Source organism: Amphiprion ocellaris, chromosome 3 (genome assembly GCF_022539595.1).
Source record: "Amphiprion ocellaris isolate individual 3 ecotype Okinawa chromosome 3, ASM2253959v1, whole genome shotgun sequence".
Lineage (NCBI taxonomy): Eukaryota > Metazoa > Chordata > Actinopteri > Pomacentridae > Amphiprion > Amphiprion ocellaris.
In genome coordinates, this window is record NC_072768.1 from 3,619,229 (window position 1) to 3,645,007 (window position 25,779).

General features: G+C 40.9%; 2 protein-coding genes across 7 annotated transcripts; one reads left to right on the forward strand and one right to left on the reverse strand.

Annotated features, from left to right (window-relative positions):
- Positions 1–667: 667 nt before the first annotated feature.
- Positions 668–3,322, forward strand: LOC111588126 (F-box/LRR-repeat protein 14-like). The gene has a single exon (XM_023298294.3). It carries the CDS (start codon positions 1,256–1,258, stop codon positions 2,465–2,467), a length of 1,212 nt encoding a protein of 403 aa, XP_023154062.1. The 5' UTR covers positions 668–1,255; the 3' UTR covers positions 2,468–3,322.
- A 1,551-nt stretch (positions 3,323–4,873) lies between these two features.
- On the reverse strand, positions 4,874–24,510 carry LOC111588123 (ELKS/Rab6-interacting/CAST family member 1). Of its 6 annotated transcripts, none has more exons than XM_035942920.2 (22): positions 24,331–24,510; positions 22,338–23,111; positions 22,047–22,235; positions 19,093–19,384; positions 18,236–18,363; positions 18,031–18,105; positions 17,789–17,944; positions 17,407–17,574; positions 16,988–17,155; positions 16,707–16,844; positions 16,446–16,586; positions 16,081–16,221; positions 15,716–15,909; positions 14,908–14,919; positions 13,988–14,123; positions 13,729–13,860; positions 13,408–13,464; positions 12,654–12,814; positions 12,262–12,409; positions 11,535–11,630; positions 8,978–9,163; positions 4,874–7,487 (listed from the first exon to the last, which is right to left on the reverse strand). In XM_035942920.2, the coding sequence occupies exons 2-22, from the start codon at positions 22,881–22,883 to the stop codon at positions 7,350–7,352; spliced, it is 3,402 nt and encodes a 1,133-aa protein (XP_035798813.2). In that variant the 5' UTR covers positions 22,884–23,111; positions 24,331–24,510; the 3' UTR covers positions 4,874–7,349. The 6 variants fall into 6 exon arrangements, with proteins under 6 accessions (XP_035798813.2, XP_035798814.2, XP_023154053.2 ...); XM_035942922.2 differs by lacking the exon at positions 4,874–7,487 and adding an exon at positions 9,780–9,855 and having other exon boundaries at positions 9,023–9,163; XM_035942921.2 differs by lacking the exon at positions 14,908–14,919.
- Positions 24,511–25,779: the final 1,269 nt, after the last annotated feature.

Here is a 25,779-nt window from a genome sequence, read left to right on the forward strand (position 1 = left end):
CTAAATTTCTGGGCTAAGTTGAGCCCTGAGTAATAAATAATCTAAACAACAGCTTGGCTCCTGTATAATTACTTCAACTGCCTGCCAAATAATTTGTATGTAGACAGCTTGTTTGTTTGTCTCGGTTTAATTTTACCTTTATATTCAATTTGTGTGCACACACAAGCTGTATAGCTGTTTACCCTTGGCATGCTTTCATTTGCTATCCTTGATTACCTGTATGTTTGTTCTTGACACAAAGTTATGCATACCTGGCCAATCAAGTTTTCATTCAAATCTAGAGCCACCATTATTAATAATGCATGTGAAACTCTTGCTTGTATTTGTAACTAATAGACCTACATTATTGTTTATTTATGCAGTTTAGGTTTAACTGAAACAAACGGCAAATAAAAATAAAGAATAAACATGCAAGCCTGCATTGTTGTAATATACTACAGCAGCATTTATTCATGTATACTAACACTGCCATATATATATATATATATATATATATATATATATATATATATATATATATATATATATATATATATATATATATATATATATATATATATATATATATATATATATATATATATATATATATATATAGTTTTGCCGAAACACAGTCGTAACGATGCTATTTGGTTCCACTAGGAGCCGCTGGCTGGAGGCTAACCTGCTAGCAGCTAACAGTCGGTTTATTCATTGTAGAGATCCGGGATGCTCCGACGCTACTAGAAATGCCACAGAAGGGAAAGAAGTCAGGGAGCTGTCTTTGCACGACAAAACAGTTGTTTGGATAAAAGTTTTTACCATCAGAAAGGTTTAAGAGACGCTTCGCAATGAGCTGGATTAAAGAATAAGTTGTTCCGCACCTCTCGGACGAGGAGGTTGTTCGGCTTTGACGCTCACAAGTTTAGACAGCTAGCCACCGTTAGCTGCTCTTAGCTTAGCCTGCTAAGTAAATAGTACGGCTGTCTGTCGGAGGTATCTACATCTGCGTCAAGATAACACCTGTGCAGCTAGTGGTCATTTGTGTCATCGTCTTGGTGATCTAATATCGCTGTTTTCTCCTCCGAGATGGATGGATTTTGGTACGTTACGCACAAAGCTAACTGGCTATAGTTAGCATGTTCGTGTGCTAGCTGACGTTAGCTAACGTTGCCGGGCCAGACATCAACTTCGGCAGCAGAGTTTCGGGGAGCTAACACGACACTATTGTCGCTAATAAGCAACCTCTGCTGCTCACAGGAGTCAACCCGCAGTCATGTTTGAAATGGAGACACATATATCGTGCCTTTTCCCGGAAATTTTGGCCATTATTTTCAGTTACCTGGACGTTAAAGACAAAGGAAGAGTAGCCCAAGTGTGCGCGGCCTGGAGAGACGCGTCCTACCACAAGTCTGTGTGGAGGGGGGTGGAAGCCAAGCTCCATCTGCGGAGAGCCAACCCGTCTCTGTTCCCCAGCCTGCAGACCAGGGGCATCAAGAAGGTGCAGATCCTCAGCCTGAGGCGAAGTCTGAGTTACGTGATTCAGGGGATGCCGCACATCGAAAGCCTTAATTTGTGTGGATGTTTCAACCTCACAGACAATGGTCTGGGACATGCCTTTGTGCAAGACATCCCATCACTGCGGGTCCTGAACCTCAGCCTTTGTAAACAGATCACTGACTCCAGCCTGGGCAGGATCGCCCAGTACCTCAAAAACCTGGAGGTGCTTGAACTCGGGGGGTGCAGCAATATCACAAACACGGGCCTGTTGCTCATTGCCTGGGGCTTGCACAGACTCAAGAGCCTTAACCTGCGCAGCTGCAGGCATGTGTCGGATGTGGGCATCGGTCACCTGTCAGGTATGACCCGCAGCGCTGCGGAGGGCTGCCTGTCCCTGGAGAAGCTAACCTTGCAGGACTGCCAGAAGCTGACTGACCTTTCTCTCAAACATGTCTCAAAGGGCCTAAACAAGCTTAAAGTGCTCAACCTCAGCTTCTGTGGGGGGATATCGGATGCAGGGATGATCCACCTGTCACACATGACCCACCTGTGCAGCCTGAACCTGCGGTCGTGTGATAACATCAGCGACACTGGGATAATGCATCTGGCTATGGGCTCCCTCCGGCTGTCTGGACTTGATGTCTCCTTCTGCGATAAGATTGGAGACCAGAGCCTGGCTTACATCGCCCAGGGCTTGTACCAGCTCAAGTCCCTGTCTCTGTGCTCCTGTCACATCAGCGACGACGGCATCAACAGGATGGTACGCCAGATGCACGAACTCAAGACTCTCAACATTGGACAGTGTGTGCGAATCACAGACAAAGGGCTGGAGTTGATAGCTGACCACTTGACCCAGCTGACAGGAATCGATCTGTACGGTTGTACTAAGATCACCAAGAGGGGTCTGGAGAGGATAACGCAGCTCCCGTGCCTTAAAGTATTAAACCTGGGACTGTGGCAGATGACCGAGAGCGAGAGAGTGAGGTGAAAGCTCTCCTACTTAGTGGACATTTCATTGTGTATAGTGCTCAGTTGTGTACTGAGAGGGTTTGCCTGTATCCGTTCTTAATTCTACCTTCTATACTGTGACTAAAAAGCAAGGAGAGGGGCTCAGCATTGATCACTGGAATATTGTTCACCTTCGCTGCAATACTCCACTCTTACTCTGTTTCAGTCTCTATTGTTAAATCTCAGCCTGTGTACAGTTCTTACTGTCTAGCTACCTCACCCGTCAAACACAGGAGTGCCTACTGTCGCTGAATACTAGTTTAGATTGTATATTTTTGTGACTCACGTACCAATGGAGATTTTGATACTTAAGAAAAATCTCGTTGCAGAATAATAACTAGACATTTTAACTCTTAACAGAATGACTGGAGTTGGATTGAAGTTTTCATAGAATGTTTTTGTGGTTGCTTTTGGGTTGTTGTTTTTTTCTGGCTGATGTATTTTTTTTACCCGTTTAACCAACATTTTCTTTGTATTGAATGACTTGCAGACAAAATTGTACTTCAAATTGAAGTGAGCGGATCACTCCTTTCTGTATTTGTTTACTTATGTATAGTTGGCTATGTTTCATATTCCTGAGGAAGTAAGTTATGTATCAGATGTTCCAGTTTCTACTCTGTCAGCGGTTCATCAACACAACTACAGTAAGGTGTAGTAATTAACAGCTACCAAGGCTATATGCAATACTTAAAACTCTTCGTCAGCGGGCTTTCCCCTGAGGAGCTTCCAACGATAAAGTTGTCAGAGTATTTGTTTAAAAGAAAGCAGTAATTTAAGAGTTTTTTATATTCATACAGTAGTGCTATTTATGAATAAAGATGGCGAATATGTTTCACTTTTGTCTTTTATTTGTAACAGCTTTACCAGCTTTTGTTTGATGCATTTTTATGACTTCATATCTCCAGGGTTTGTGTAGCGTCTTTGATTTTTTAATTTTTTTGCTGCATGAAAATCTAAATTTGGTAAAGTATCCCAGGTGTTCATGCTTAATGGAATCTGGATTTAATTATGCAATTACACAGAGATCAGCATTTCAGTCCCTTAACATTTTGCAAGTTTATACCTTGCATGTTTACTTACATACCCAGATTGTGATGCATGTTTTTAGTTATCTTGTGAGGACTTTAATACTTTACGGGCTCTTCCACAGACATTTTTGTCGCTGTTTGCACATTTTACAGAGGTCACCAGTTCTGCAGAATTCACTACATTAGGCTTGTAAGATGCTGTTCAGTGATAATCTCATTTCAGATCCCGAGATTGCATTCTCTATCTTGGAAACAGCTGTTGAAACCCTCGCTCTATTTAGTAGCTGTGCTGCTTTCAACAACAACAAGGTGCTCACAAGAAAAGCTACCTACAAATTCATGACAACAATTTTTGAGATGTAATTCATAGTGTTAGAACATCTGCAAGATGCTGCTGAACAACTGATCTGACTTGATCCATGATTTATTTATTTGCTTTTTTGGCCAAGAGACTGAGAGTGAGTTCTGAAATACAGCCACATAAAAGCTGTTTGAAACAAAGTACTGTTTATGTCCATTAAAAAAGTGCTTTAGATTGAATGTACAGCGTAATTATCTGGAGTTATAGCATAGTTTTTATTATGGTAGGATCTGATAGACATTTCAGAGGGACATACTTTACATTCATCTGACAGGTTTACTTTTAAGATGAAGCTTTTATGCAATAGATAACATAAGTAGTTAACTTATGAAACTAGTGGATTCCAACATTTTTGGCTTCTAGTCGGGGTCACATTTCAGATGTTTATGGATAGTTAACAGCTCAACTAAATAGTGATATTTCCCTGTGAATTTCTCACATGATGTTGTTTAATTAGGATTAAAAAAATGATTCAATATCTCACCAAATACCAAAACTACAGAAGAAAGTGCTAAAACTGAAAACACGTGGCCATTAGAACTTCCCTCCCTCTTCATCTGATGAGCCCTCATTCATCTGCTTTTCTTGTATATAAAACTTAATAGTCAAAGAAAGTAGCTGTGCCTACAGCAGCTACATTAAAGTGCTGCCGACACACCGATGTTTCAGTGGAATTGATCTAATAATGTCTTATACATTAATATACCAGTCAGAGGGACCAAATCAGTAGTTTTCCTTTCATACTTTAACTAATTTTCCTGAAGTTCCTTCTAAACAGCTAGACATGCTTTGTAATAACAGACTACATACTGAGTAGTTTGAAAAATACTATCATATTGAATTCTTGGCCTCTTATTCAGCCTTATTTTATAACTTCACATCTTTTCCCCCAGTGTGTATTAGTACATATTGTACTGTTATACCCTTTGTTTCAAAAGTTACAGGAGTAATTACAATGTATGTTAAAAGCTTTACCAAAAATGCTTCAAGAAGAAAACAAGGCTTATAATTTATTTATTTACATACATACAAAATCCAAATAACTCACAAACATGTCTGTTTTGCTTCCTTTTTTACACATTTTGATTCTTAACACGAACAGACAGAAGGCAGTACATTTCTTATACAAATGCATAAAACAAACAAAAAAAAAAACCCATGAACTCGACAGAAGCCCCTTAATCAGCTCTGTGTTCCGCAATAAGTCAAGAAAAAGAGATGACCAGACATTAAGGCAAGGGCGGGGACACACAGGCCAAAGTAAGGGAAACAAAACACTTTGAAAACTGCTTTCCTCTGAACCCAGCAGTGACGGGTTACAAGGAATGGAAAGAACATAATCTCCACTGAGAGGTTTGACAGACGAGAAGTAGAAAAACAAGCATCTCAAAAACATCCTCGAACACCATGTTTCTGTGAGATACCCTCCCGAGCTGGTCTGTAATTCTACAACACGTTGGAAGTTTGCTAGAAAACGTCTATTTTTAGTTGTATACTGACGCAGTTTTACTCTGTTGTGTAACATTGTGTTCCTCTTATACCAGCGGGAGGTCCAGGATGGTTGGAGTCTTATTTTTATCCGTCAGTCTGCCTTTGACATCAACCAACAAAAATCATCGACATAAGAAACAAAGATACGACAACACTGGAATCTCAGCATAATACATTTACATCACCATTTGGTGAAAGTATATAAAAAATGACAATTAGAAATAAATGCAAGAAAAGTACTCTCCCATCACACAGTCACGGTTTGAAAACATTTGTAGTTCACACGGTATTTTGACACAAGTTTTTTTTGACACTTCTTTCCTCAGTTTCTGCTGAGGACACTAACTTGACGGTCATTTTGTTCAGAGCAGCTTGCTCTTCAAGATTCTGTGCAAACATTCAATGCATATCGATACAGTAAACATTTTATATATATATGTATTATATTTATATATGTATCTCTATAGAACATGACTTTCCGCAAGTTATGGCAGTACTGTCACACACACACATTTTGTCCCGAGGGTAAAATTATACACAAAAGACAACTGCACTGCTTTTAACTTTTCAGATTTTTTTTTTAAGAATGCACAACACCTTCCACTTAGTTACCTTTATTCAGTCACTGTACGTGTTAAATGTCACGTTATTTACAAACTGATCTAAAAAGTCAAAATCTGCTGAAAAGTGACTTTCATTTCCTGTAAATGTAGATGCACTTAGTAATTAAAAACCTCAGCCCTGAAGATTTCAAAAAATACAACGGAGGCATCGCTTGTATTTTTAAAAAAAAAATGTAATCTGAAAAATACAAGAGAAAAGGGGTTTATCGCTTGTATTCTTCAGTGATTCTGTTGACAAACTAAAGATCAGGTGGGCTTTAAGTAACGTCTATAGAAACTTTGGATGAGACTGGATGATCAGATCAAAAATTCTTACATCATGCCTTAGCACCAGTTTTACAGGGGAATAAATATCCCTGCATTAGGTCCAGTACTGATCTCTGTGCATGCTCCAAGGCCACTAGAACGTTCTCAAAAGAAACATTGCATACCTCATAAACAAGTGGACGTAGTGTGCAAAACCATCTAGAAATTAATACGTCACCATTTAATAAAAGCATTTTTTTTGTTTGTCCTCTCTCTCATCCATTGAGAACATATTGTGAGACTAAAATCTGATCTTTGATCTGTGCCCAAGGTCGAGCCTTGATCCCCCTCTAATGCGGATGACCCAGCCACAGACGTACCTACGACCTAATCCTAGCTACACGGACAAATCCACAGCTCAGAGAACATGCTGGTTAAAAGTGGCATTTCATAGGGGTTACTACATGGGTAACACCGACTAAAATCCAAAATAAGTGTCTGCATGGCTCCATGACACAACCACTGAACTCAGCTCCTCTCAGCCTCCTCTAGGTGTAGCAGCTCCCTAATTCACCAAGACAAAGAGTGCTTTCCTGTCCCATGTATGAGATAAATGTACCCCTTTCAACTTGAGAGGTTTGTGAGGAGGGGTAAAAGGTAAAAGTGAGGTGAGGCAACTGTGCCTCATCTGGCAATTCCTGTGCTTAACGAAGCTGTCTAGAGAGAAGTAGGTTGGCAGTACGCTCCAAGACTTTGTGTGGAAGTTTGCTATTCAATCTGATAGCCTTTCTCTGTGCTATAATGTCTGCCTGCCATGTTATGAGGTTGGTACTCGAGTTCTTCTCTTTCTACTGTAACTCGATGGCTTGCAGTGCAGACTATGTGAACATCCCTAATGTGATTTTTTGCCAGCCTGACATTGGAACAACATATGAGACAGGAAAGCACTCAGAGCCCTGAGAGTTTGTTGCAGGGTAAACGAGGGGGATAAAGAAGAAGAGCTCAGTGGAATGAGATAATGCCCCCAGCTTTCTCTCTTCCTTCCAGGAGCCCCTTCTGGGTGGAGGTAGGGGCACCTGGGCTCAGCCGGGTTTGTGTCTGAGGTCAGAGTTGTCAGCATGACTCCTCCAGGGCATTGACAACCTGCTCCAGGATATCGGGGCAGTAGTCTGCAATCTGCTGGAGAACAGAGTTGGCGTACTCCTGCAGCTCTCCGCTCTCCTTCTCACACACCTCCAGCTCCCGCTCCAACTGCAGGCAAGACGGCAAGAATTAGTTTCTGTTTTAACACAGTTTCTATACAGCGATCAGTGGAATTCTGCTTTGTCTCAAAAATGAGATAAAGATTTTGTGATGGTTTTTTGGCTATTTTTGACAGGTTAGTGAAGAGGCAGGCAGGAAAGTAGGGAGAAGAATGGGGGAGAAGACCTGTAACAAAGGGCCATGAGCGGAAATCAAACTCAGGACGCTGCATTGGGGACTATAGCCCCTGTTCATGGGTCACCAGCTCAACCTCTTGAGCTACCTGGACACCCATATTTTGCATTGTTAAACACATAGACATGGCATGTAAAGGAGTCGTAACTTATCCACAACAACTACTCATTTACTGGAGATTTTAACATGAAATTTGGCAATTTAAAAAAAAGTCATTTAAACGTTCCCTTAAAGAGGTAGTTTGGTTTCTGAAATGGTGGTCATTAAGGCACCACAGTAGATCAGTTTGGAGAAGCAGAAAGGAATCCTGGCATGAAATCTATACAATGAACTGCTGTGGATACATCTGAGGCAAAACAGATTAGTCACTTTAAAAAAAAGCCTACCAGTTTCAGTGTACGCTAAATTTAGAATATTTTCAGTGCTTTACCTTGCCATTAGTCAGCCCTTTTGACAGGGTAATTGAAGCAGTTATAGGGCCGCCTTCAGAGCCACAAGACTCTTTTGCCAAAACAGTAATTTTACCTCACAGAACACAAGAGATGCTAGTCTGTTTTTGTGTTTTTACATATTAAGTTGGATGTGAACCAACATGTTAAATAGAGCAATATAACCACTTCAGTGCCAAGTCAGAAAGTGTTGTCTGACTGCATGGTAAAGAAGTTTACATTTAAACTGATACAGATTTTTAAAAACGTAAGCCTTTCCTAGATGGCTCAAATACGCATCGCTTCTATAGTCGTCCTCCTGAATGCTGCTCCAAACAGGAGGCATGTCGACCTAAAACAACCCCACGTCAAAGAAGACAAACTGTCCCTTAATTATTGCTGTGACTGAAGTTATACTCTTTATTTTAAATCAACCCTATTACATCAGGTTTAACGTAAAACAAGTCATGCAAATTTAAATGAACTTCTTGGTTAATCAACGTGCTACAATTTAATCCACTTTGGAACCAAAATTAAAATTTCTCCTGTCTCTCTGGTCACTTTTCCACACTACAATTTCCACATTTCATGGATTAGATTTTGGGTTTAAAACCTAGTCACAGGCATTGTGTTTGTCTATACTTCTCACTGTGTTTTATTGTATTTCAGTTGCATTTGATTTAACCGACTGTTCTTTGTGATTTTAAATGCATTTTATTTTTAAAAAGCTCCACAAACATTTGTCCCTGAAACAGACCCAATATGCACCATGTGCTCCAAAAACATTACTAAATTTTAATTTACCTCATGAAAAGATACACAATATGAATAAACCCCACATGCTGTAATGTAGAGATGCAAGAGTTCCTTCATTACCTGTTCGACACTCATTTTGTGGAGCTCCTCCTCCCAGTCTTCGGGGTCGCTGTGGTGGTAGTGTGAGGGAGGTGTGAGCTGGCTGAGGATGCTGGGGTCCCGGTCATGGCAGAGGTCTGTCAGGTGGGCGATGTAGAGTTTGAGCTTACTGCGGTTCTGGGACAAGGCTAGAAGAGGGGGTATCATCTGCAGCAAGCATATGGATAAATACAAGGAGACGGTAAGAAAAACATTTTCCTTAAACGACACACTAGAAATTTAACCAAAAACAAGAGTTATAATCCAACAGCTGAGCATAATGAAAGTACCAAGCACAAGACATTACTTTCATTTAAAGCAACAAAACATTCCATGAGAGAAAAACAAAGTATCATCATCTGCATGCATGCTTATGAATCCATCACCGTCTCACATTCCCAATATTCTGGGATAAATTAACAGCATGTATTTCTGTTTGTGTAGATCTTACAGAGCAACTTACTCAAACACTGATTACATTTAAACCATTAACCAATACCCTTTAGTTTAAGATGATGGCTTGCACATGCAAAACACACACATTTACACACACAGACACACACACACCACTGAAACCCACACTACCGCACCCACAAAAAAACAATACACATACAATGTTAAAGCACAGGATGAATTTGTGAACACAGTAATGAGAATGGCCTTCAACATAAAAAAGAGGAACAACATGACAATAAGAAAACCACAAATGAAAGAAGGACAAGTAAACATGCCAATGTAGCAGCAGAGAGAGGAGCAACAGATCTGGCTTTTCATACGGGCTCACCCTTCTGAACAAAATGGCTGAGAGAGAGAGGGAGAGGGCAAAAGGTTGGCTACGCCCAAATACCCTCCTCATCATCCTTATAGCCACGAGGTGAGGCAAGTGCAGCATTAGAAAGGAACACTCGGTTAGTGTGTAAACAGACAAGGAAATAAAAAATAATAGTTAAAAAAAAAAGAGAAAACAGAGGAAAAGTTCCATGTCAGGAATGTTAGTCCTTTTCAACCTTGTTTACAGAGACAACCTTATTTACCATCCATTAGGATTAAAGAGAGACTACTGATAAAGGTACTATGTAGGATGTAAAGTGGTCCCTCGCCATATCGCGGTTCAGTTTTCATGGTCTCACCGTATCGCAGATTTTTTGCTATATCGCAGGATTTTAAGGTATACAGGTATTTTTATATATTTAGTATTAATTATTTTGCGGTAAAATAAGCATTTTCTAGCCTAAAAAATGTAAAACAATAGAACAATTAATAACTAAAACATATTAAAAGAATATTAAATCAAAACAAAATGCGTAGTGTACAGCGCTGGGCTCTGATTGGCTCAGCGACCGTAGCATCAATCTCCTCCATCTCCCATGTATAGAAGCGTTGAGCATCTCTCCTTGTCCATTCTCACTGTGCAGTACGTTCTTCTTATCGTCATCAGTACTGCACAGCTAATTCATCATCATCTTCATCATTCAAGCTGCAACATATTCAATGGTGAGTATCCATATAGAAGTTTATATGTTGTTAAAATTACGTAGGTTTAAGAGCATAGGAAGTGTTAATAAGAGTGTGAGAAAGGTTGATAGCAGTGTGGAAAAGGTTTATAAGAGTGTGGGAGGGTTTATAAAGCCATAAAATATATATAAATAATAAAATAAATATGACTGCTACTTCATGGATTGTCGCCTACTGTTGGGGGGTCTGGAATGTAACCTCCACGATAGACAAAGGCCCACTGTACTGCATAATGCATCCTACAACTGTTTTCGTTTTGTTTTTTTTAATTTAACAGTATGCTAGGGCAGGTTTAGCAGGTTTATGGTTTTGTAAAGTTGAAGTAAGCATCAATACAACTAATGTGTGGCTTCCTCTTTTAATCTAAAAATCCCACAGAAGCTAAAAATGTGGATGTTGATGATTTTTGCAAATATGAACATTTACCTGAGCAAGATATGTCTGATGGCTGCAATCAGATTAGTCTATGTTTTGTTGCATAATGTCACTGCAAATGTAATATGAGCTAAAGCTAGTTTTCTGATATTTCTCAGGATTTGGAAGCATTATGTTATCCCTGCTTAAATTTTTTTCATCAAACTTGTTCACTGATGGTAATTTAATTTTAATGTACACCCAGATTTGGTCATATTTTGCAGAATTTCAATAAAATACCTTTGAAATATTATCTCTAGTGATGAGGTTTGCCTGAAAAGTAGTAATTGAATCCAATAAGACATATTTAATGATCCTCTTTCTCCACCACTTGGTGTTCTTGAGGTGTTGCTGTCTGCCATTTCTACGAGTTTTGTGAACGATATAGCGTGTTGCATTATAGGACACAGTAGGCGAGGTAGACTGCTCTGATCCATACTGGAGATTTTTGCCCCATATCAGTAAAACATCAAGGTATTTTCTGGCAAACTGCTGATTTTGCTTTATCCATACTCCATGCTAAATTTTGGCCACATCCGTACGTACAGTAGGCGGTATAACACACATCCATTATCTGAGCTAACTGGTGATTAGTGGGTAATTAAACTACCTGATCTGGAGAGGGTTTGTGATTTGTGTGATCAGGTGCAGTTTTCAGATGGTCGTCCTCATAGTTGTCTGCCATCAGCTTCATCCTGTTTTGAGTCTGCAAATTAAAGATGGAGAGAATTTAGTCATTCAGTAACACCAGCAAGAATCAAATCATGGGCCTTTTCACACCGGATATTTTGACTCATAGTAACAACCATTGTTCACTTTCTTATTTACACCTGAGCTTTTTCCACTACGGCATGACAACGCTCCAAACTTCAAAACAGAAACATTAGGAAACATTTCTGAAGCAGCAAGTGTATGCTTGATGTAAAAAAATATCCTTTTTGTCTCCTCTGCTAAGGGCTACAAAACAAGTGGATTAATTGCTATGAAGTGTAGGTCAAAACATCTGATGTGTTAGAGAATCACATCAACCCACTTGTTTTCAAATCTATTCCATGTTTAGAATCAGAAACGTAGTCCAGTGTCTCATGGTTTCAGTTTACATTATTGTCAATAAAAAAGTTACCCCAATGGCAGTACATATTATATATTACACAAACTGCTATTACTGTAAAGTCGTATTGATGGCAAGTGTTCATTCTTTCCAGGTTCTCCTTGAGTTCTTGATTTATACATTCATGGTACACTTAAATGTATGTAACCATGATGAGAGTCGTTGGCCCACTGTAGTGCCTCAGTCCTGCATTACCCTCCACAGATACCAGAAGCCCCGTCCTCACCTGCTGCTTGAGCTGTTGCACCAGTCTGTCCTTCTCCCGCTTCAGCAGAGCGACCTCATCCTGGGTCTTCTTCTTCTTAGAGGAGGACAACTCAAGTAGTGCAATGTTAGCGTCCTTCTCGCTGATAGCAGCCAACAGCGCCTCCTGCCTTTTAGGTAGAATTGAAACAACATGGCATTTACCCACACAAGTAAATAGCTCAATTATCATTTATTATTCATAGCACATCAGCCTGCCAGCTGGGAAAAGCCCGAATTGGATGACATTTCACAAGATTAAGGCAGCGATCAATAATCCAGAGTCTGTGCAACCCTACTTTGTGTGTGTGTGTGTGTGTGTGTGTGTGTGTGTGTGTGTGTGTGTGTGTGTGTGTGTGTGTGTGTGTGTCTTACTTCATCTCCAGAACCTCCTCCAGGTGTTTCCTACGCTCGGCTCGCAGGGTTGTGAGGTGCGCTTCTTTCTCACAAAGGGACTGCTGGGTGGAGGACAGCTTGGCCCTCATGGACTCCAGCTCCTGCTTCACCTTCTCCATGGCACCCAGCAGCTCCTCCATCTGGAAACACACACACACAAAACAATTCAATGATGAGTAAAGTAAAAAGGACTATTTGAAATTCTTTAGTGAGCGCATGGGGCTTTTTCCAAGAAAAAATATTTATCAGTGTGAAGTGTTCTAATAAAAAGAAGGGGCATCAAAATGTATATAAGGCACTGGGAAAGACTGGAGATCAACTATAACACAGGTATAGTTTAACTATAGCCGTACATTTCATTTACCTGCCGTTTCCTTAAAAAGACACCATTTAATATTAATACATACATTAATCAAAACTGATTGAATTATCAATTCATTCTCAAAGCGTCAATTTTATTGTTTTTTTGACATATAAGCAAAGCATTTCATCAAAGTATCCTTTAATAGCAAACAGCAGGCAAACAAAATGGCACAAAAATCACATGGGCTGGAAACAACAGCAACACTTTACAAAAACATGCGCTCTGACAACATTATTAAGCCTCACAAACGTATCCATTGCGGGGTTGTTGCATGAGGCTGCATGAATTGTATATGTGTTGCTTTTATTGTGTCCACCCTCTGTAAGTGTGGTGGCTCACAGATGGAGGTCACACGTACTGAACTCATACCTTAGACCACTTTAAGTGGGCGAGGTTGGACTCATGCATTGGTTTGAGTGAGTGCTTCTGAGAGGCGGTGTGTAGCAGCGAGAAAACAAGAGAAAACGACAAGGAAAGACAAAAGTACTGAGAGAAAAGGAGGCCACAGGAGAGCAGGGAGGTGGCGAAAGAAGAAGCTACACCAGAATGGCAGCGAAAAAGGTGACGCAGTACAGAATCGCAGTATATGAAGGTGCTTTCTTTTTATAGCATATAGATGGGCTTGGTTGTGGTCCTGTTGCCTGATTAATATTACTTTGTCATGAGTGTGTTCTTGTGTGGGTCGAGTACCTGTTTCTCCTGGAGTGACCTGGCAGCCTCCTCCTGTGCGAGCACCATCTCTCGCTCAGCGGTGATTTGAACGCTCTCTCTCAGGGCCTCCTCCAGTTCCTCTATGCGCTCGGTCTTCTGACGCAGAGTGTCCTTTACAACAGGAGAAGGAAAAGTTCAAATTTGCTTTGTTAGACGCTGACCGAGCAAGGCTGTGCCAGCAAATGTGGACTTCCTTACAGGGTGCATATTGTCCGAGCAATCCACACACAATCCTCACCTTCACCTGCTGGGAGCTCTCAGACATGTTGTCCTCCCTCTTCCTGGCCTCCTCCATGAGTCGAGCATTCCGGCTCTTCTCCACTTGCTCCTTGTGCTTCAGCGATGCCACTTTTTTCGACTGGTCCTTCATTTGCCTACAGGAGAATTGTGGGATGCAGAAGGATACAGTTATGTTATATATTCCGTTTTGAGAGAGCACAGGCAACCTGACAAATACAGGAAATTTCACATTTACCTTTCAAACTATAAAGAGACAATATATGTGGGGACAATTTTCGCACATAAACTGCATTTTTGGGTCTGAATCAATTTAAAGAGTGAGAGCCTGTTTTAAACAAATGCACAGCAAGCATTTTCCAATATAGCACTATATTTCAACACACTGAGCTTATGGGTGCATGACTCAGAAGGCCTATCCATAAGTAAATAAAAGAGTTCATTCAAATATAGTCTTGGCACCAAATATAAACATTGTATATTTGATATGTACTACTTGATGACTCAGATATTGCACTTTATGATTGTAGTCAATTGATCATTACACACAAAGTAAACACAATCTCCGGCCACACAAAGACACAATCCCATGAAAAGCTGCCCTTTAAAACACACTGAAATGACAGATAAAGCCATAGCTGTACAGAGTTGCTTTTTAAGACTTCAGACAGCTGAGAGTCAATCTCAGATTTGACTCAGGGTGAAAGACAGAACAATAAGAAAGCGAAAGAGGAAAAATGAGCCAGAGTCAAAGAAAGAAGAGAGACAAAGAGTTCAATATGTCAGGAAAAGACAATTGCTTGCAGCTCCACATAGTATGGAGTGGCAAGAGGTGCAAAGAAACAGCGTGAGAAATGTGAGAAGACGATGAAGAGAAAAACGGTGTCACGGTCGGGGGGAGAGGAAGGTGAAAATACTAACCTGGACGCCAAACTGGTGGGGTGAGAAATTTCCCAGTGTAAAGGCAAGAAAGCAGTAAAGAGAAAAGCAGACTCAGGCTAAGAAAAAGAGCAAATGTGAAGAAAAAAGAGAGAGGGGCTCATGCACATCAGATCTAGATCCAGCATCTTTCCTACACCTCTGTCATAAAGTAACATGATTCACTACATGCAGAAAAGAAAAAAATATATATACTGCAGAAGAACTACTGTGCACATCACCATTAAAACTCATCTGCTAACAAACTTTACCAACATCAGCTTTCAGACCAATACTGTTGAGGTGCCAAATGGCAGACGGCCAGATTAGACTACATTTAATGATGCCTGGTGCAACCGTCTCCACAGTGACATGATGTCATCGATGGAAAATTTGCATCAGTTGTGAGGAACAAAGGTCAAGCAAAAACGGATGGAAGTTACAGTCTGCTAACACCACAAAAAACAGCACATAAAAGGCTCAATCATCCAAAAATTATGTAACTCAGACACTTATTTCAGAGCCAAGAAAGCTGCTACATACAAAAATCGGTGGCAAACATATATTCGCTATTGCACAGTAATTAGGAAAAAGCCTGGTGGGGTAGAATTGATCTCTGAATGTTTCAGCAATGAAAAATTTGAGGTCTACTTTCATTAAAGAAAAGTCCTAACAGAATCTTGTGTTCTTCTGATACAAGCTTTGGACCTACACTATTCCTCATCGGTTACTTAATATTTATATTTCTGTTATTGTGTTCATCCACTGGACATCCAACATGCACATGTACACACCAACCATATACACTCACCTCTCCAGCTCATTGATCTTTTTGTCCTTGTCATTCTTCTCATTCTCCATTTCCCGAAGTATCTCGAGGAGGCGGTCCACCTCGGCCTGTGCTTTCCCTGAATCCTCTCTGTGGCGGGTCACTTCCTGCTCGAGGTTCTTAATGCGCTCAGCTAGCTCAGTGTTGGCTTGAGCTTCCAGTGCTGCATTTTGAGCCTGATAGACAACAAGACTCTGGTTAGAAATCACTTCAAGGTCAGTGGACAAGGACCAAAAAAGCTCTAACAATATCACAGTTAAAGTAAACATTAAGTAGCATTATGCCAAGCTTAGTCAGCCACATTAGTTGCCTGTGTTTCTGTATTTTCTGTATTTGAGCTATCTTACTCTCTTAAGATGGTTCTCCAGTTTGAGGCACTCCTCCTTTTTCTGCTCCAAGGTGATCTCCATGCTCTTGAGTTTGGAGTCTTTCTTCAGCCCTGAGGAGGCCAGAGATGATGCATGCTCCTTCAGGTCCAACAGAGATGTCTGCACATAAACACACCCACATACACAGAAGTTTAGGTGAGCCTGTTCCAACTTATTAAACTAACAGAGCATAAGACCGAAGAGACTGAAAATACATTATATCTAATAAAAAGGCATCTATGACTCACAGGAAACTAATAGAAATGGCTGACAGCAATGTTGCACTGTATTAATAGAATCACAGTACACCACAGTTTGCCTGTTTTTCTGCATCCATTTCTCACCTCTCTGTCTGACAGGTCTCCCTGCAGTAAGCTCAGTCTCTCCTTCAACTCTTTTAGTTCCTTCTTGGTACAGTCAAGTTCCTCAGTCTTCTCCCGGTCGTCTCTATCTCGCTGCTCCTTTAGACGCTCAATGATGCGCTCCTACAAAGACGAAGAGGAAACAATAACACAGATGCTTTCACTATTAAAACCATCCAACAAATGTATATACCGACAAATGCATACATATACAAATACAAATTCCAGTTTGTATAAATTCACCTTTTCTGCAAGAGACTCCTCCAGTGTTGTGAGAGCAGTGTCAGTATTGGAGGTGTCTGCCTGCAAGGACTTTACTCTCTCCTTCAGGCTGCTCATCTGCTTCTCCTTGTCCCTCAGCTGCTCCTGCAGGTTCTCAATCTGCAGTGGAAACACAACTAACTATCAGCCAAAATGGACACCAACCACAGGACACATGCTGTGACATGATGGATGCCTCTTTGTGGCCGTTTCACCGGCAAACTCCACAGAAGATCTTTTAAATGGTTCTCAGTAAAAATCACCTTCTTCTGCAGCACATTAACTTTGCGCTCCTTAACCTCCAGCATGTCCTTGAGGTCGTGAATTTCCCCATTAAGAGTTCCCTTCTCCTCTGACATTTCTTGTATCTGCTTGCTCTTTTTATTCAGAGTTGCCTCCTTCTCTTCCAAACGCAGGCGCAAAGCATCCACCTGGTAAGGAAGGGGTAAACCAATCACAACACATGCGAACCATAATGCAAAACCATGTACCCTGTTCACAAGTTTAAAAACAGTGTAGACAAAAGTAAAGAAACCAGGTGCTTTCTCAATATATGGCAATTTTTGTGTTTTCTATTTGCAGCACTGTCAATCCTACATCTCTCCTCTCACTGCATGTATATACCCTTGGAGTGTCCTTGTTGTGTATCTATATGCAGTTTAAGTATATTCATCTGCTGTACCTCTGTCTGTAAGATGGCAGCGCGCTGCTCCTTGGCGGTGAGGGATTCCTTGAGGACTTCAATGTGTTGTTTGCTATCAGAGAACTGGTTAGTTAATGTCTCCAGCTTAGTCTGCAAACCAAGCAGCTCAGTGTCCTTCCTGGAGAGGTCCTGCTTCACCTGCTCCATCTGGAAAATACCAGTCGAAAGAGGAAAGAGATGTGGGGTTGGACAAGAAAGTGATGTTTCTGATGTATTCAAGAATAAGAGTGACTTTAGAACATTATTTTTATTAGAAGTTTGAGTCCACTTTTAATGTATTTCATGTATTAGTGCTGAACAGACAAAAAGAGAAGAGTTAAAGCAGTTATTTAAACTAAACTTGTATCAGTTTGTCTCTGACCTTGTTCTTCATAAACTTAGTGTGACTGCGGTACACCTCCATCTGCTTCATCTCCTCCTGACGCTCCTCACAGCTCAGAAGTCCATTGGATTTCATCATTAGCAGCTCCTCCTCCATGTCCCTGAGGCTCCGCTCCATTGAGTTGATTTTTGCATCCTGGGGTTGACATTAAAAGGTTATCACTCACAGCACAGTGTGACCACACACACTATAAATATAGTCTTCTATATTTAAATTCTCACTTTCATGTCGATGACAGTTTGTAAAGCCTTGGTTTTGGTGGACTCAGGGGTTCCTTCGTAACGACGGTGCAGCTCCTGTTGGGTCAGATGTCAAATGTTGCATGTATGTAGAAAATATCTAGGTCTAGTTTCATATCAAACAAAAGATGGTAGAAAACATACAGAAATGTAATGTACATGTCCTCCTGGGTGAACTGGACTTTACCTCTCTTAGTGCAGTAATCTCTCTGTCTCTCTGGTCCAGTAAACTCTCAAGGTGATGCCTGTGCATCTCTGCATCAGCCAGCCTCCTCGTCCTTTCCTGGTCCTCCTCTGATGCCTTTGCAGATGGTCCTGGCACAGCAAGCATAACAACGTAGTCAACATGATGAAGTAAGTAAAAAGGCATTTACGTAGCCAAGAGGTTTACAACAGCCAACCTGAAAACCATAAGCCGTGTGGTTAACTCCCTGAGGCAAACACAGAAGCTGAGACTGTTTTATGCTTCAGACAAAAGCTGATCTGTTCAGTGCCTAAACGCACTGGATTAGCAACTCCACATCTAACACGAAACAAAAACAAATAATGGCTAAAGCACACAGTATTTGATTTGTTTGCCAGTGTATTTTTATTTGATTTAATTAGATTATTTTTAAAGGCTTTTGGGTTTCCTTTTACATATAGTTTGTAAATTTTGATACCTCTGATATTTTGTGCCCTCAACACCAAATCTTGAAATTATTTTCCGAGATGCCTATTTAAAGGCACCAAGTGTTCACAGGCTCCTGGTTAAGTTAAAAAGATGCTTCATGGCTCATTTAGGGAGCAAACAATGTAATTTTTGACCCACCAGACAGACAGTCTCCATGGAGCTAAACCAACAGAGACTGAGGCATTCACTGAGACCTAAAATGTTCATGGAAGAAACTTGTTGCTGACTTTGCAGATACTTCTACTGACCCTTAGAGTTAATATGAATGAATAATATGAATCCATTAGCCAACAGAGGAAAAGCAGCAGTCATTTCTCCACTGGCACTTAATTAAAATCTAATTAAGTAACTCTCTCAAGGCTTAAATCTACCTTTGTTCTGCAGCATCTCCAGAAGTTTCTTGATGGACTCGTCTCGGGCTCCCAGGGTTTGCTTCTGTGTGTCAATCCTCAGCTCCATCTCTTCCAGGGTCTTCCTAAGAAGGAAGAGCTCTTTGGCCTGCCTCTCATGTTCGCCATGTAATCGCCTGTAGTTCTCCTCTGTAGGTTCAGATGTCAGGGCAAGGTCTCTTCCTTGGCTGGCGGGGTCTTGCTGGAGCAGCTGGTTCAGGTCCCTCTGGATCCTCAGTTCATCCTGGAGAGCCTGAACAGTCATCTGGAGATGCTGGGGACAGAGACGAGACAAACATGTATCTGTTGACATTTATCTGTTCACTAGCCTTTATTACAAGATGCTTTATACAGGGGTAGATGAGGTGACAAATGTATTGATCATTTGAATGATACAAGAGCTGCAATCATTTTACTTTACAGGCATGGATAGTGGCAGAATATTGTGTTACAGCCTGTTTAAAAATCAGCCTCTAACCATGACTGAAAGTTTAGCAATGCCTCGACTGATGCACCCTCAACAGGCAGGCTTTGTGGACAGTGTTACATTTCATGCCCAGAGAAATACAAGTGGTGAAACACAATCAGACCAGTATAGTATTGCATTGTTTGTGGCATCTGACGCCACGGATGCTTGGCAGAGATCCTGTGAGACAGCGACACAAGGCTGTGTTACACTCTGCTCTGAACCAGCTGTGAGCATTTTCAGACGACAGAACAAAGAGAAGTCAGTGTCTGCCTTCGTTTCTCTCCGTCCTCCGCCTCCAGCCCCCTCCCTTTTCCTTCCTTTGTCATCCTCTCCTTCTCCCTCCACCAGCAACACACTATTCATCTACCTTGCCTGCTCTCACCCCATCTCCTCCCTCTAATGCTCTCACCTCTCCTCTCACTAACTGTCCCTTTCCATCACCCTCTCCACCCCGTGACTAAGGCTGACTCACTGCTGTGACTGCACCGATCCCACATACACACCGGCAGATGCATGCACAGATAAGCACTGAAACACACACACACACCTTCTCTCATCCTCAGCCCCCATATTCTCACTCTCTCTGCCTGAGGAGAGACAACAGTCAGGTGTCTGGGAGAGCACAGAGCACAAGACCTGTGATGCACTAACTAAACCGATCTAACCGCCAAGTCACATTTTGTAATGACACTGAACACGATGAATCAGACCTCTGCTGCAGCTCATTCTCAGCACTAGATAAACTGTGTAAAAGTAAAAATGGTAGAGTTGCTCACTCTCTTACACAAACTTTTTTCTTTAATTCCCTCTTACTGTTAAAATCTCATGTTTGACATTTTTCTGTGTCCTATGATAAATGTGATGTTTTATCTATGTGACAAGGAGTAATTAGCAAGAAATAACTGGTGATTATTCTGCGACTAACTGACCTTTTTTAATGAGAAGAGAAAAATGACAGCCAGTTCACACTACTACACATGGTAACATTACACAAGGTAAGAACAGTTGCTCTTTGCAGAGGAAGACACAAATAAATACCCAGTGGTAAAGAAAAATCTAAATTATGCACATAAATGTAAACATACAATTGCTGACATGCTGTATGCACATTTAGTTGGACTTCCATTCAACGAGGGTATGCAGTTTAACCAGAGCCGTAATCATCCAATTGTCTTTGAGAGCTTGCTTGTGTGTGTGTGTGTGTGTGTGTGTGTGTATGTGTGCGCCTGTGTATGTCCATGCCCTTCGTTGTATGTGTGCCAGCGTGGGAGGTGGAAGCAGACATATGAAAGCAGACATCTTTAAATTAAAGCACCCGCTGATTAGCCCTGCGCTAGTCGGGCATTACTGGGAATTAGTCCAGAATGCGATTCTGTGACTCAGCAGGAGTGAAAACAGCAAATTATACAGGCCTGCCCATCCATTAAGAATCACAGTGAAACAAAGACGATTTCTCTTCATTAATGAAACCTAACTGCATCAGTCCTACAATGTAGTGTAGGGTTTTAACAAAGACCTCATCTGTATTTATCTTGTTACTCTTATTAAATACAGATTTGTGAAGCAGTGTGTGTGCAGGCAGACCCACACGGTGGAACAAAGAACTGGCCTTGAATTTTGTGAAGTTTGCATCTCTAAAAATAGAAAATTGGCACAGATGTAGTAATAGAGAATGAAAAGCTGATGAAAATACTTGGGTTCTGCACCTGACATAAAAAAAATTAATGGTACCATTCGATGAATGGTAACACACATTCAGCTGTGCAATAACAAGCCCAGCACACTGTCGTATCCTTCATTTTGACGGGTCTTGAACGCAGAACTGTGTGGATCAATACTAGATTTTCACAGAAACCTGGATCGAAGGAGAAACTAGATAAAGTACTGTCACTGAAAACTTTTCAAGAAATCAAAGCAGTCACAGTATTGGTACTGGTACCTCCATATATCACATTAGCTGTGTCCAAAACATGCGACAAATCAAAAGAGAACATTATGTTCAATGCGCTTGAATGCACAGAACTAAAAAAAAACAAATCTATTACTGCTACCTGCGGCAACATTCTTATCTTTGTTTTTTATTTTATGCAGTGGTTAAACTACTACACATATACCCACTTTTGAATATACCTCTTCTCCACATTTTTTATCCTGTTTCACCACATGCAGCAATTTCTGAAACATACAGAAATGCTAATGCAGCCATTAGACTTGCGCCCTCTTTCATCTACTAAGCACGAGCATATACGAGTAGCTGCATATAAGAGGATTAACTAGATGTTCGAAAACTGCCTCTAACCTATGCAGAGAAGAATAGGAGGGAAACGCATTCGTACTAAAGCTGACATATGGGTTGAAATGCATTTTTCTACTCAAACATGCCTATCCTATGCACTTTGAAGACTATTCAAGTTGTAAGAAATAAGTCGATGAGATCAGAAACAAATACACTCAAGGGAGCACTCACCTGTGCTTCATCTTGAATAACACGGTATTGTTCCTTCCAGACAGTGATCTTAGAAACCTCATCTTTTCTAAGAGCTCGCTCCTTTTTTAATTCCGGGCTCCAGAAGGTCTTGATAGAATTCATGGAGGAACTGAGTTTGCTCTCCTTAACTTCCACTTCTCGCCGCAAGATCTCATTCTCACGCAGAACCTGAGAAAGCAGGATGGAGGGTTAGGACATGATCACAACTACTGTATATGTGGACTGTTAAATACGACAATCTGCCAGTTGAGAGAAAAATTAGCAAAATACCTCTTTAAGTTGTGCTTGCAGGTCAAGTATGGTGTTGTCTCTGGCCTGCCTTAGAGAATGAGGCACCGTGGAGGCCATGTGGTGGTCCCCAAAAGCTAGAGCATCACCTGCCATCATGCCTGCTGGCAGCACGGCGTTGGCAGGCACTGAGGTTGAGATATTGGGAGTGCTGGCGGCTACAACTCCACTGCTGCTACCTCGTGACCCATATGTCACCCTCTGTCTCCCCATGGTTGTCACTGTCCCACCACTTTTGGGAAGGTGGTCACCTGCCATGGCGACCTCGTTGTCACTCAGGTACATTGGTCCTGAGGTGGCGTACGCTGCGTTGAGAGACTGGATGTTCTCCATGGAGAGCGTCTTGCCCCCTGCTCCTCCAGGACCCCCTCCACTGCCTCCAGTGCTGTTGGTACGACGGTGTCCCATCCGAGGGGAACGGGGAAGGCGAGGGGAACGACCAGATCCCTGATTACCCACGCCACCTCCATCTCTTCCTCCACTATGGTTGGCATCCCCTCTGCCAACAGAGCGAGCACTACCGTACATCTTTCACTATATATAAGAACTAACCGACGCCCACGTATCTGTATGTATCCTTGCAGATTTTGCAGATGTGATTTTCCACAGTACTGTTTCTCAGTCTTGCTTCAACTGGAGACAGTGGGCGCAATGCTCATGATAGGACAGAGGTCTAACACTCTCCACTTTCAGGGATGCTAACAGCCTCTCCTCTTCCGACAGGAGCTGTCCAGTGTTACAAATGATGACATCAACCTGCACAGAAAACACAGGCGTTCCCTTGAGACTGCACAGCAACCGCACACAAAACTGATTATTACAAATCAATAAGACAACTGAATGCATGTGAAAGAGCAGCATTAAAACCAGAATGAATAGTAAGTACTCTGTGTGCAGATTTCACAGTCTTCCCTCTGCAGTACAGACAGTTATGTAACTGTAAAAAGTCATGTCTAAGAACAAAATTCTCCTCACATGGGGTCCTCTGGAGCAAAGCACATGCTAATTAACCTATTATATCTGTTTCAGAGCATAGGATGGACAGAGAAATATGTCAAGCAGTGATTTTACATTGATCTTCAACAAAAAGGTTAAGCTGGATGCTGTGATGTTTAATATCTACCCTGCTAGTTAAGATTATGGCATCTAATTTTGCAAAGAACAGATAGGTCGGTTCTGGCTTCTCTTCTGCAGTAATGCATCTAAATAAGGTGTTTCATGTTTAGTTTGTGAATGAATTTCCTCCACAGCCGTTTAACTTCAGCCTGCGTAGCCTTGCTAGCAGCTAATGTCACGTTAACACACCGGCTAACAGTAACGGCTGACATTTCTACCTTTAACCGCCCGTTAACGCGAACTTATCCCACGTTTGCTTGAGACGTGTGTAAATTAGTTGGTATGTTTCATCTGCGAGATAAATACTGAATGTCTGAATCATTTTTACTAATGTGCTGACGCTATGGATTAAAACTAGCAAGGGAGGGAAAAGGGGATTGTCTATGGTGGACATTGTGAGGGGGAAAAAAATCTCCCGACTTGGAAAATTTCATACAAATAGGAAAACCGGCTTGTCATATAGCTAGCTAGGTAAGTAATTTGATAAATTAGCTGTATGCCTGGTCAAAATGTGCCACATTTGACCAGGTTTAAAGCATTTTGCACAATCCTAACGACACCGTACAGCGCCTGCTTTGGAGACACCCATATCAAACCATATCCATTTTCCTCCTCGTCTGCTCAACGGCTTTTCATTTTTAAGCTATGGTTTTCTTCATTCACAGGTTCATACACGTACACAGCTGAGAGCCAAGTGAATAAGAGACAAAGAGGTGAAATATTAAATGCATATCGCATTAGCTCGCCGCCACACACGGAGGCTAGTCCATCCCATTTTATGTGGTCAAGCAGAATCTCTATTTTTTTCCTCGCTAACACAATAGCCAGTGGTAGGAAAAAAACTCTACAAACAAACTACCTTTCTCGTTGCCGGGTGGAGCTCAAACCGGTGCCGATACTGAATCCTCTGTTAGGTGTAAAGCGGCCGCGGTAACCGTCATTTTAGGTTAATTTCTCGGTAAATGTGTATCTGATTTTGCCATCTTTTTCGCCAGCAGTAGCAGCGGCTCCGGAGAGCCAGGGCGCCTCAGTGACGTCAAGCCTCCTGTGCGCGCTCACGACAGCCTTCTTCATCGCCACGCTTGAATTTTAAACGCGCGGTCACGGCCCCGAGGAGGGTGAACGTGGACCATAGTGGCACAGAGCAGACTTCGCGAAATCCTGACCAAAATACAAAGATTAGAATCAATGCAATGGGACAAAGTGAAAGTTGTGCTCAAACTGTGGAGTATTTCAAAGCAGAGTTCAGTCAGCAGACACTGATGGAAATGTAGTTTATCACCCTTTAGTTTAGAATGTATCTTTTACGAACAATAAAATATTAATTTGTCATTGTTGGATGATATGATGATAAACTGCCTTCAGAGCTGATTATTTTTATTTTGTGTGAAATGCCATAAAAGCAGATACATTCGGCGTGTTAACTCAGTAAATTCCAGCAGGGGGCAGTGCTTACCTGTAGGAAAACTATTTGTTTTTTTTAAAAAAAAAATGTTTTGCTGATTTTTTTTCACTAAACGTTTATTAATTTCATTTTTCTAATATTTATAACATTTTAGATATTATATAAAATATAAATGTATTTATTTATATAGGTATTGAATTTCGTTTAATTAAATTTTTTCATCTACGATTTCTAAAATCTAAGATTCTGTTGTAAGTATTCTCCTGTATATATATATATATATATATATATATATATATATATATATATATATATATATATATAAGGCCTACAGATATATATTTTTGCATTTATATATTCAAAAATGTATCCGTAGCATAAATATATAAATATATAAATATAAATAAACCCCACCTGTAAAGACAATTATTTGCACAATATCTTATATTTTGTGTTTTTTTCTTAACGTTTTCTTGTCTTTACTACTGTCTTATTGATTTATTTTACTTCTTTTTTTATTGTCGATTGGTAATGTTTTGCTCTTTTTAAAGCACCTTGTGACTCCAGTTTTGTAATGTACTATAGAAATAAAGCTTATTATTATAATGACTACAATTATTCAGACTATGATTATCATTTTACCTTACATTAACATATCTCAAGAATGCAGTGAATGCAGCAGAAGAATGCAGTGAGCTTCCTCTGAATTAATTTTGGATAAACTTTTGATAGAATTCAGTCATATCTAGCCCACCTACCAACGGCTTGTGGTTTCATATGGTTTTGAAGTTTACACAAAACCACTACCATAATAAAATCCGATGGCACCAATGAACCTCAAAGCTCCGTGTTTCTGTGTTATGGTTATGAGGTCATGCTTACTGGCGCAGGCGCTTTCGAAAA

Excerpts from the sequence above, each read along its gene's own strand:
- LOC111588123 (XM_035942920.2), bottom strand. The coding sequence starts at position 22,883 with ATGTACGGTAGTGCTCGCTCTGTTGGCAGAGGGGATGCCAACCATAGT. Across the intron at positions 22,236-22,337 it reads TGCAAGCACAACTTAAAGAG|GTTCTGCGTGAGAATGAGAT; the intron begins GTATTTTGCTAA and ends CTGCTTTCTCAG. Across the intron at positions 15,910-16,080 it reads TGGAGAACCATCTTAAGAGA|GCTCAAAATGCAGCACTGGA; the intron begins GTAAGATAGCTC and ends GTTGTCTATCAG.
- LOC111588126 (XM_023298294.3), top strand. The coding sequence starts at position 1,256 with ATGTTTGAAATGGAGACACATATATCGTGCCTTTTCCCGGAAATTTTG.